General features: G+C 34.7%; 1 protein-coding gene across 4 annotated transcripts; it reads right to left on the bottom strand.

The window, feature by feature from the left end:
* Positions 1–3,345: 3,345 nt before the first annotated feature.
* Positions 3,346–9,140, bottom strand: LOC148692497 (ubiquitin C-terminal hydrolase 13-like). Of its 4 annotated transcripts, none has more exons than XM_088681491.1 (20): positions 8,993–9,140; positions 8,725–8,760; positions 8,522–8,641; positions 8,308–8,430; positions 7,801–7,878; positions 7,596–7,684; positions 7,410–7,518; positions 7,189–7,257; positions 6,963–7,073; positions 6,724–6,779; positions 6,443–6,620; positions 6,233–6,340; positions 6,083–6,154; positions 5,643–5,708; positions 5,375–5,440; positions 5,010–5,096; positions 4,796–4,912; positions 4,601–4,675; positions 4,375–4,461; positions 3,346–4,231 (listed from the first exon to the last, which is right to left on the bottom strand). In XM_088681491.1, exons 1-20 carry the CDS (start codon positions 9,020–9,022, stop codon positions 3,476–3,478), a joined length of 2,433 nt encoding a protein of 810 aa, XP_088537617.1. In that variant the 5' UTR covers positions 9,023–9,140; the 3' UTR covers positions 3,346–3,475. The 4 variants fall into 4 exon arrangements, with proteins under 4 accessions (XP_088537617.1, XP_088537615.1, XP_088537616.1 ...); XM_088681489.1 differs by having other exon boundaries at positions 5,004–5,096; positions 8,993–9,123; XM_088681490.1 differs by having other exon boundaries at positions 8,725–8,763; positions 8,993–9,057.
* Positions 9,141–11,600: the final 2,460 nt, after the last annotated feature.

Raw genomic sequence — 11,600 nt, 5'->3', positions numbered from 1 at the left:
TCGAAGCAATTGCTTTCACATTTGAGAGGGCAAAGTTTTGAGTCAATATTCATAGCACAAAATAATCTTTCCACTAAAGCGGTTGTAAGCAATAATATCAAAGCCAATGTAAGAAGCTTAAATGGACTAGGATTAGATCCTAAAATATGTTAGGCACTAGTCAAATAACGGACTATGACCTAGCAGGCCTAGGCAAGATCTAAGCAGGAGCCTAGATGAATTTAAATTATCGTAAAATAAGCATTAAACAATGTTTACATTGTTTTTAAAAAATAATACAATATTTATAGATAATGTGAGAGTTTAAGAAAAGGGGCTTTTAGATCTAGGTCCAAAAACATAGATGGTTTTTTGGAGTGAGTCCAATTACCTAATTATATGTATTTATTTTTTTTAATGCTCATTTTATATTTTCTAAAAATATTAAAAATCAATTAAAATCTTCTAATATTATGCATTTTCAACCCCAAAAAAATATAATTAATATCTTATAACAAAAGATATATATATATATATATATTGACATAAATCTATATGCAAATCATTATACCCTAACTCAAGTAACAAATATATGAATGTATATCATACCTATAAGTAAGATATGAAACATAACTAAAAGGTAGAAAAAAATTGTATATCTACAAGCAAAACACATGAATCTTACTTGATTATAAAAAAGAATCTGTCATATAGGTAGATAAATATTATTAACCTGTAATATAGGTTTATAAAAATAAAAAATAAAATCTATAAATGGGGTTTAAAACGGGATAAAGAACAAGAAAGAACAAAAAAAATAAATAATCAAAGAGATAATTAGGAAGAAATTTGATTTTATAATAAATCTTATCATTGAAGAGATAATTATTGAAAATAAAATAACAAGATTTAAGGAATTGGACTTATTTTAATAAATTGGACTATTCCTACTATTGACTCAAAAAATTGGACATATATCAAATTTCTCCTTAAGAAAAATACGGTGGGAGTCTCAAAAGAGAAAATAAAAATACATACAAGAATAAAAAATTGAAAAAAAAGGAGAGAAATAGGTTAATAAGGAAAATACTTGGTACTGCCTAGGTAGTACCCATTTTTCACTGACTACAATGTGGCTCAATAAAGTTAAAACATGTGTCCTACTCCTCGCCCTCACGTAGCTTCGCCACTGGCTGAATGCCCATTGTTCCGACTGTCCTTGTAAAAACTAATAGACGGAAAAATTTGACAAAAAAAGTTAACTACATGTTTCTTGGTTTAAAAAAAAAAAGAAAAAAAAAAAAGGACTTATTTCTAGCAATGGCTTCACTAAATCTAAGGGATGGAAGAATTGAGAGATCATTTCCAATTCTATGACATTGATCATTGTTCCAATGGGGAGGCTAATGGGAATAAAATTATATCTAGTTATTAGCTAATTTTGTAATTTATTTGCTTATTGTTAATGTCCTTAAAGACATCCGATAAAATTAAAACAATATTCTCATTTTTAAAACAATTATGATTAATTAGTACATTAATTTAGACAGTTGTTGGAGGTTTAAAAAAAAAAAAAAAAAAAAAACAAGTATGATTAATTAGTACATCAATTTAGACAGTTGTTGGAGGTTTTTTTTTTTTTTTTTTTTTTTTAATTTTTTTTTATCTACATTGAACCGGTGTGAGAGTGGACCTTGTCAAATTATATATAGACTAAAAGAGAAAATGAACTGGAACACTGTTCATAAGCACAGTGTTCTTCCAATTTTACCCCTACTTGATTTGTTTAATTTCATTTCTGCCAGGTTTACACATGATGGACGCGTGTTGCTGATCGTGGACGCGTGTTCTCTCTCAAATTTCTCGAGCTCTCTCTCGAAGGTTCAGTAAACCTTTCCATTTCCCTCCAGTGCAAATCTCTCCAATCAGAACCCACGAACGACAAACACAAATCCACTGAATGTCTTCCTTCTCTCTTCCTCTCGCTCGCCTTGCTGCTTTTCTAATCTTTGCTTACAAAGAGTTGATGACTAGGCAGTGATTTCTATTGAACACCAGTTATTTGCACCTCTTTTCCCTCCTTCCATGTGGTGCTTTTGACTCTATGTAGTAATGATTTACAAGATAAAATTGTCGAATTTTTTTCTTCCATTGTGTTTCCTTCTTCAAAAATTAAGATAGAAAGGGAATGCTATGATAATTTGAGGTTTTTGTTTTGATATTCATGTGTGTACTTTAGCGGGTACAAAAAACGAGATTTGGTTTGCAGATATAGTCATTAGTAATGCTTTTATGGTTTTCTTTAATGTGGAGAAAATTGGGATTCCATTTAAAAGATTTTATTGCTCGTTTGGTTAGGGAGTACTTACAGGAACTTCTTTTTCTTTATCAGACACTAGAAGAATAGTGCAAGTGAATGAACTTATGAGGACTAGTTTATAGATGGATGGATTCCTAATATGTATGACTACCATGTTTAGTGTTCCTGTCGATTTGTCATTAATCCATTCATGGTAAATCAATTTGAAATGTCATTAATCTCCTGCAACCTATTGATTTGTCCATTTTACTGTTCAGGTTTGTCAAAAACTTGCTCAAACAGTGGACTGTCAGTGTGATTTGGGCTGGTTGTAAATAGTATCATCTCTTTTGTAAATAACACTTTAAATTCATCCCTTTCAGTCTAAACATATTATATGTAAAATAATATCATCTTAAAACGGTCATAAAATCCGCGGCATTGCGCGGGGGCTCAATTGCTAGTTAATTCCTACTTTTTTTTTCAGATCACATTGGGTGGGCCAATTTTTTGCTTACATGGACACAATTTTGAATTCACCTTGAGCATTTTTTATTTCCATATATCTATTTGGATTATGAAATGACATAATTAATACATGATGAAAAGGTTATAGCTGAATCATTTGGTGTCGCGTTTGATTGTTATTGGAGTTGGCGAAACAAGTGCCATTAACCAACAAAAATAGTAACCCTATTGAGTGAGCGACTGGTTTTGGTACAAAATCCTATCATGACGGACACGAGATCCACCTGATAGTCATAACGACTTGATTGCAAGAGCAGAGCTCGACCACAAACGTTGGTTTTTGCTTCATCAATTTATAAAATCTTGAACTTTTGACATCCAAGTCTGGCTTGCATACTCTGCCAATTCCTTCTACCATGAGGTTGATCGGCCGCTGCTACTCCGGAAGAAAGAGTTGATTAGACAAATTCTGGTTGTTAAACAAAGGTCCGTTTTTAGCAGGGTGCAGATTAAGCCAAAACACAATTTTTTTTTCGGAGTTAACCAAACGAGGAGAGGTAGGAGCGTAACGAAAATACTCATCAGCACAGTCACCTTGCTTCCCACTCAAACTCGAGCAATGTAACGAAACAAGCTAGCTGAATTTTGCACGACTTGTTCACTTCTTTGCATGTTCATACAAACTTTTGAGCCGCGAATGGCCGGGCTTATTCACAAAAGCAAATATTTCTAAAACTTAAAGTACTTCTTGAGCACATCTTGTAGGACGGCCCAGATTCCAACAGAGCCACAATTTTGTAATGTCAAGGTAGCCTGCCTCACGACCAAGTATTCAGATTTTAAAGAGCTATCTGCAAACCTCTGCTTAAGAGGTTCCATTTCATCCACGGCAGTTTCTAGATTCGCCATTGCCTCAGCTCGTTCCGTCTTTACTTGCGCCAGTTGGGCATTAACTCGGGCCAGTTCAGCCTCAAGTTCTGTAACCTCGGCATCATAATTGGCCACAATGTCTTTTCTCTCTTGGCATATCTGCATGGCCAGTCCCATTTTAGCTTTTATCTCTTCGTGTTCGACTGGAAAATGTTCAGCTTGGGCAAGCTCTTTTACTGCAGCCACGTACTTCGGCATTTCACCCTCCAAAGACGAAAGAAGATCCTTGAACATGGAAGTGATCGTTGAATGGATCATCCCTTGTTCAGTCACGAGTTTCAAGGCTGCTTTGAACTCCTCATATGCCCCATTCATGCTGAGAGTGTCTAGGCTGCTCCTTGCATAGCGGCTCACAGTGTCTAATGCAGCCAAAGCCTCTACTGATGGTTCTCGGGCTGAAGTGGACTTCAATAGATCCTCTGCAGCAGAAAGTCTTCTCAGAGTTCGATCAACTGCTGGAGAAGCAGGGCCATCCAGGTCATCATTTTGCATTTCTCTGCTTGCTGTAACATGGCCAACATTAGACGCCATGGACTCTAAGGTTTCTTGGGCAGCCTGCATCAGAGTCCAGAGATCAGTACGAAGATTAAATTTAAAAAAAATGAATGTGGGCTTGGTCGGATTCTTACGTCTTCTTGTGGAGTTGGCTCTGCCTGGCAAATAGAGGTTGGAAAAACAATATTTACAGCAGCACTTACTTGATTTGCTGCGTGAGCCCTCTTAGGAGCTTTATCAGAGTGCTCCAACCCAAGGTACTGCTCCCATGCACCATAAACATCTCTTCTCTGAAGAAAACAAAATTTCAAATGTTGGAAGTTAAAAAAGAAATCCACCTAGGCAATACCCATAAACATGGTTTAGATTGGCCTGCATACATAATATAAAAGAAAGAGGGACATGAGTTGCGATAGACCGTAGATACACCTGAAATCGTCTGGAAACAATATCAGAATCCTGTAGGTACTCTGGACGACCAAGTGACAAGAATGCAAACTTCCACTGCACAACAAATGGGGAAATCGACAAGGAAGCAAAATAAAGGATCATTTATACTAGCGAAGGAACACTCTTTTCCTCTAGTGACCCCATCCCAATGAATATAAGGCATGGGTCAAGTACCTTTGAGAACTCCTCATCCGGGACTTGCAATTTCTTTTGTATCCTTATTTTAACTTCAGCTAAAGTTTCCCCTCCATGGATAACCAAGACGAAAGGTTTCCCAAAATTTTTTACTTGCTGTAAAATGTACAAATAATAAGAATATAAGACTGATTCGAAAAATAAACAGTATTTGGGTGAAACCTCTAACAGTAGTCAAATAGTTTACTTCTACCGTCTGCTTCAATACAGTGACTTTCGTGAAGTGGCAAGCATGAATCAAGATATCATCGAGACCCAAGTTTTTCTCTTCTTCTGGAATCTGATACACAAGAAAGAAAATAAAAAAGACGGCTGCATGAAGAACAGAGGTACAATATGAATCCAATTCAATCCTGTACAATAGAAGGGATGTTAATCCAGAACTGGAAAACAAAAAAACAACAACTAAGCCTTATACACTAAGCGGGGTCGGCTGGGAAAGGGAAAACAAACAAAATTACAAATCTTGCCCATAAAACTTTATAATTTTTTTTCAACAGAATAAAACTAGAAACTCTTCAAAATAAAACTAAATAAAGAAGAGGCAAAAGGACTTGCCTCCTCTCCACGAATAGTCCAGTACTGGTCATTAATATTCTCAAATTTCTCACTGTTTGGGAAGATCTGAAATAGAACACAAGGAATTATGAGTGCTACATCAGTCCTATACAGTAGAAGGGATTCCGATACAATAAGATCCTTATGGAAAATATGCAAAAGCATCATGATTCCAATCAGCATCACAAATGGGCCAGGCTACAATCACTTAAGACCAGAAAAAAAATAGTTAACATGCTGATACATCAGACATACCAGTGGTAATTACCTTGTAGATCTTGTGATCGAAAATCTCAAGCAGTCGGAGTTCTGCATTTGGATGAGACAGCTCTACCTGTTTGAGGTACACCATAATTTGAGAAACATCTGTTATAAGAAACTGTTTAAGAGGGCGGTGGTAACAATTTCTACCAATTTTGTCAAGTTATGATCACCACTGTAAGTTGAGTGTATCCATTATTGGCAACTATAAAAGACAGAAAGTACAAAAACCAGTAGAAGGGAGGGAAAAGACTAGTTTTCAATTAAAGGTCACATATTTTTACAAGCTCTGCAGTGCTAAAGTAATGTATCATAGCATCATTAGCATTCCTGAACAAACAATGAAAAACTAAAAACACACAGAGGACTTCTCATACGATTGGCAGAAACTTTTAGATGGGAAGTGATGCATAATACATGGAATGCATAGATAGAGAGAAACTTCACCTTCGTTTTAAGTACATTAATCACATCCCCAGCAGTGCTCTGTTTGGGCAATATAATACTGTAAATCCCCACCTGTAAACAAACTACACAAGATTATGATGTGCACAATCGTCCATAAGCATAAGATGCCGACCAAATATTCACACGGACCTCATCTTTTGTAGCATGATGAAAAGCAATTTTTAGAGTTTTTAGGCTTAGCCTTTCCAATTCTGGCAGGGGAACGTCCAAGACTTCATAGTACAAAATATCAGAGCTCTATAGAAGGAAAAGCATAATTAGCACCCCCGGGCCACGAAACAGGACGCTTACGAGAGTGAGAGTAAAAAAACAGAGGAAGCTCAGTACGATGCCACTTACTTGGTTGTAATGAGTTAACATTTCTGTTAAATGCTCTACTCCCTGATATTTTATTGGTTCGGGCTTAGGTTGTTGAGAATAGCAGTTATGTGCAGTGAGTCTGATTTTGGTGGGATTCTCCAAACCAATGTGGTGAGCTAATTTCTCCACCACATCATCATAAGTGTGTAGCTTTGACCTAGAAAACAACAAAGTAAAAAAAAAACAGTTACAGCATTAGCACCAAATAATAAAACAAAGATGGACAGTCCAACTATGAGGGACAATGATTAAGTACTAACAATTCCAAACAAAAATCCCCCTCCATCGGTTTCTCCAAAGAATGGAAATGAACAACCTGTATAGCATCAAATCATTCAATATCGTTAGGTTTAACACTTAATACAATTAAAAAAAAAAAAAAAAAAAAAAAAAAAGACACTGACAACAAAGTAAAAGGAGGTGAAAAACCACTAATGGAACAATGAAATCTAATTTCAACTAAAACAAAAAAAAGAAAAAAACATTCCGCAGCCTGTACCCGGCGATTGAGCACATAGTCCAAAAATGAAGGAACATCAGGGTATTTACATCCTTCGTCTATTTCAAGCGGAGTAGATTTCTGAAAGCATATAATGTCCCCATCTCCAATCTGGAAAAACAAAGCAACAGATTAACCACCCACAAACCTATAAAAGCGTAAAACTTAAATCTTATAGCAGACACATATTTACAGCATACCAAGCATGCAATATAGCAACAATTACCTCACTACACTGAAACGAGAACATCTTATCAAGGCGTTCGCACATGACAATAGGCTCAAACATTATTTCCTGAATGTAGGACAAACACATACATTAGTTTTTGTATAAGAATGGTACAGCGAAGCATGCATCAAATTATGAACTTACATATACATTCTACATGTACGTATATATATTAAGTTAAAGACACAGCTGATGCTACAAAATTAATGTGAAACAACCTCATAAATTTCAAGTTCTTCATCAAGGGGAAAACCAGCAAATTGATTCAACTTTGCTAAAATATCTACTGGCCTTGAAGATTTCTTCACGAAAAGCCTGCCAACAAAACTGGAAACAGAAAAGAAACTTAAATCAGCAAACATGAGTCAAAAGAGAACTACTCGGCTGAGCAGAAAGAGCCATACCGTAGTTCTTGTTTCTCAGGTTCATAAAGCTTAAAAAAAAGCAGGATATCTTCGTTGGTTTTTTCAGGAGGAGGAATAGGACGTAGATTCTGGAGAGTTTATACAAGCAAGAAAATGTAAGAAATGATGTCTTTCATAAAGCAATTGGAACCACAAATAGCCTCAAAACACATATCATAACAAGAATATAGTAAGACTGGATTACCGGCCCAAATTCTACTTCCAAAAACAACTTTAGCTCCTTATTGTGCATTATATTTGATACCATTCTCCATTGTCCAACCTGTAAAACACAAGGGGTCATCATTAGCTCTTCTTGGCACCGATGTACAGCTTAAACACTATCAATCATTTCAAAATCTGAGAGCAAATGTTCATCACTGCCCATCAACCTTTTCTGTACTATAATAACTTCATTTAAAATGCCTCGTCCAATACTGGAAGCATAATGAGCATCGGAATATGCATTAAGAACATTTTAAAATCCAATTTTGCAAGAGAAATTGACAGTTACTATAACTGTACATCATTAGTTCATAAACTTGAAAACTTCGGTGTTGGACATAAGCGTACATCATTAGTTCATAAACTTGAAAAGTTCAAAGTCGGACGCAGCAAAGCAAAAATTCAGACAAAATGAGAATTATGAATTATGAAGGAACAAGGAGCATTGCCTCCGAGTTTAAGGGGGCTTAATCAGTGAAGTACATACTGATTGTGATTCTTCCCCAGGTGTCAATGGTCGATGGGGGCGACAGGTGTGGTTTTGTCTCTTGGCCCAAATCCAGAAACGCTGAAACCGCACAGGTATGCCAAACTCTTTTGCAACCTCCTCCTGTTAGCCATTTCCAAATTAGAAATTCTAATAATTAATAAAACAGAATTCATAATTGTTTGCCCTCAAAAGTTAGCCTGTACCAGTGTACCTTGAAAAGATTAAAGGGCATTTGTTCGTGAATACGGAATTTACGAACTTTGTCATGATCAACAAGGTCAAAATATATATCCCTTCCAATTTGTTCTGCCAGGTCCTCATCTCGAACAACCTAAACATACCACTAAACACCGAATGACTGTACTAGCTCATCCGAACAAGCTATGGTGAAAACAGGATACTAGAAAGCTTTACCTTTATAATAGTGTAGTGGAGTGCTTCGTCCTCTTGCTGCTGGAAAGACGAACAGAATCAGAGCTCTGAAACCTAACTCTAACCCAGTAACCCTAATCTACTGAATCATAACCCTAGCAAATCAACTACTGTAAACAGGTGAATTTTCAAAATTCGCAGGCTTGAAAATGCCGGGTAGAACAAGGAACCCTGGGCGATCAAAAACGAAGAATGAAGCAGAAATTTAATGAAAAAACGAGACAGAAAAAGTAGAGGAGTCGGTACGTACATCTGACGTTGCAGGAGTATTGATCGCCATTGCTGTCGAGCAGTAAGCAGTCGTATCAGTGGAGCTGAGAGCCGAGTGAAACAGTGAAAGAGAAGAACAGCGAGAGAAGGAGTGTTAGAGGAGTCCTTGTCAAAATCAACTGTATTAGGATTTGACGTTGTAATCTCGTTATGAAGTTTATCTCTGACTCTTAGAATGAGATACTTACTTGTAATCCAAGTATACGCATTGTATAAATATAAGCATTTGTATTTTTAGCATCCCTCACTTTAGGACTGGTTTGGAATTGCTGTGTTTTGAAAAAAAAGCTACTTCTGGTGTGTTGTGAGAATAAGCAGCTGTGAAATAAAACAGCAGAGTGTTTGGTAAACATTTTTGTAAAAGTGCTTTTGAAAAAAAAAAAAAAACAGTATTATAGCGTTTGGTAAACTTTTAAGTAAAACAGATGTGAAAAAGCCGGTTTTTCAAAGCTAGGTTTTGCAGTTTCTTGTTTTTGGCTTTTTTTCACCCAAAACTGGGAAAAAAAGCTGAACCTGAATGTTTACTAAACACAAAAACAGCTCCTAGCTTTTTTTTATACCAGTTTTTTTCAGAATCACCTCAGTACCAAACCAGGCCTTAATGTAGATAATATTGTTTGTTTAAAAAAAAAAAACAATCATTTAACAATTAATTGAATCACATTATTATGCGCGTTTGAAAGACCTTTTGTATAACGGCACTACCCGACTCTTAAAATGTTTTGAACATGTTTAAAAATAGACAAAATAATATTTAATAAACAACTAATTGAATTACATTATTGTAGCTTATTGTGAGGTACTAATTAAAAAAAAACTGTACAAAAAAATTAAATATTAAAAAACACTATTTATATGACAAAAATACCCCTACATTATTTCGGTTCCTTTTGAACTTTTTTATTTGGGGGGCATTTTTGTCCCAAATTTTTTGATAAAGCCCGTGACCCCAAAAGGTTAGGTACTAATTAAAAAAAAATTGTACATAAAAAAAATTGTACATAAATAAATAATTATTAAAAAACACTGTTTATATGACAAAATACTCCTACATTATTTGATGCATTATTTTGTATTACTTTTGTACTTTTTCGTTTGGGGGCATTTTTGTCCAAATATTTTTGGTGAAGCCCATGACCCTGAAAGGGGTTGTTGGCTTTGTATATAAAGATATGCATTTTATATGGTATCATGGTGGCCCACTCTACAACATCTTCTTTCCATGGCCTCCGCAACCGCTTCGTCCTCATCCTCTGTTCCGTTTCTCTCTATTGGACCAATGTGTCAACTGTATTTCAATGAGGAAATTAAAATTACTAAGTAATTTTAAAATGATAGAAATTGAAAGGACGAAATTTTATTTTTCAGAATTTATGAATTTCTTTTCTAATTATGAATTTTCTTATTTGATTAACCTAAAAAACAATGAAATTTGAATAAGTAATTTTTATTTTTAAACTTTCACTTTTTAAGGAAAAATTACACTTAGAGAATAATTTCAATACTTAATTATATATTGAGATTACACTTTTTAAACATTTCAAGGAGGGACATTTTTTAAACCAACGTAAGATGACATCATGTCATATTTTTCTGTTAGAAACGGAATTACGTATTTACCCTTCCCTTTTCTGTTAAACATGATTAGCGGAGATTGATTGAAATATAGCTTCAAATTTACTCTCTTCTATTCAAATAAGTCAATTTCTTTTTTTGTTTCTCTGCTATTTTTCTTCCTCTCAAGTTTATTCGAAGGTAAATTGTTCTTTTGGTTTTATATTTAAATTTTCTTTGGCATTAGTTTTACATAATTATAAAGAATCACTTGGCATTAGTTTATTAAAAGGACAATGGATTAGCAACCAGTTAATGAATTATTAATTGTTAGGAATTTTGTGCAACATCAACGTTACAAAATATTTGTGCAGCATCAATTTTACAGAATCTTCTTAAGTTTATCATTTTGAAACCCTTGTGCAGCAGCATTTTTTATTGATTATTAGATTTACATTTTAAAATGAATGTATATATCTAATTATTTATGTCATGCATCAATTTAATTTAATTTAATTTTTTTTTTTTTTTTTTTTTTTTGTGTGTGTGTGTAGATCATGTTCGTTGTTAAGGTGTTGAAGTGTGTATGAAAATTGTGCAGTAGTTGTCTTACTTTATCCGCACTCTAGTTATGGGGATTTGTGTGGGTAATTAACTTTTAGGTTTCCAAGTTTGTCATCAGGAGACTTTTTGTTGAAATACTCATTATTCAGAGGCGAACCAATCTGTTTATTAGAATGCAATGAAGATATTCAAACATTTCTATTGGTGAATAATTTGATTTCAAATCCAGTTGTTGATGTTTATGTTTGTGCTAAGAAGGAGATGTCTATTGTTCCTACTAGTAGTGTGTCATCTGCTTGTCTAAGTGAAACTACTAGTAATGGAGATGAGAACCAATATTTAGGTAAGTGTGGCTCTTATGGACCTCACCATTATGTGGCAGAGTTATATTTCTTATGAGGGTCAAAGTTATGAAGGTGGTGTAGTTGAGTTTCATAGAAAACTTACACAATACTCTATTGAGGTTGGTT

Source organism: Pyrus communis, chromosome 12 (assembly GCF_041283825.1).
Source record: "Pyrus communis isolate YQ-2024b chromosome 12, ASM4128382v1, whole genome shotgun sequence".
NCBI lineage: Eukaryota > Viridiplantae > Streptophyta > Magnoliopsida > Rosales > Rosaceae > Pyrus > Pyrus communis.
Note: the sequence above shows the minus strand (reverse complement) of the source record. Positions and strands in the feature narration are given on the sequence as shown.

What these genes read in the sequence shown, in the direction of transcription:
- LOC148692497 (XM_088681489.1), bottom strand. Translation starts at nt 9,022, where the DNA reads ATGGCGATCAATACTCCTGCAACGTCAGAT. An exon ending in ATACTCCTGCAACGTCAGAT is followed by an intron (nt 8,761 to 8,992) that starts GTACGTACCGAC and finishes TCTTTCCAGCAG; the next exon opens with CAAGAGGACGAAGCACTCCA. An exon ending in TGCCCTTTAATCTTTTCAAG is followed by an intron (nt 8,431 to 8,521) that starts GTACACTGGTAC and finishes AATGGCTAACAG; the next exon opens with GAGGAGGTTGCAAAAGAGTT.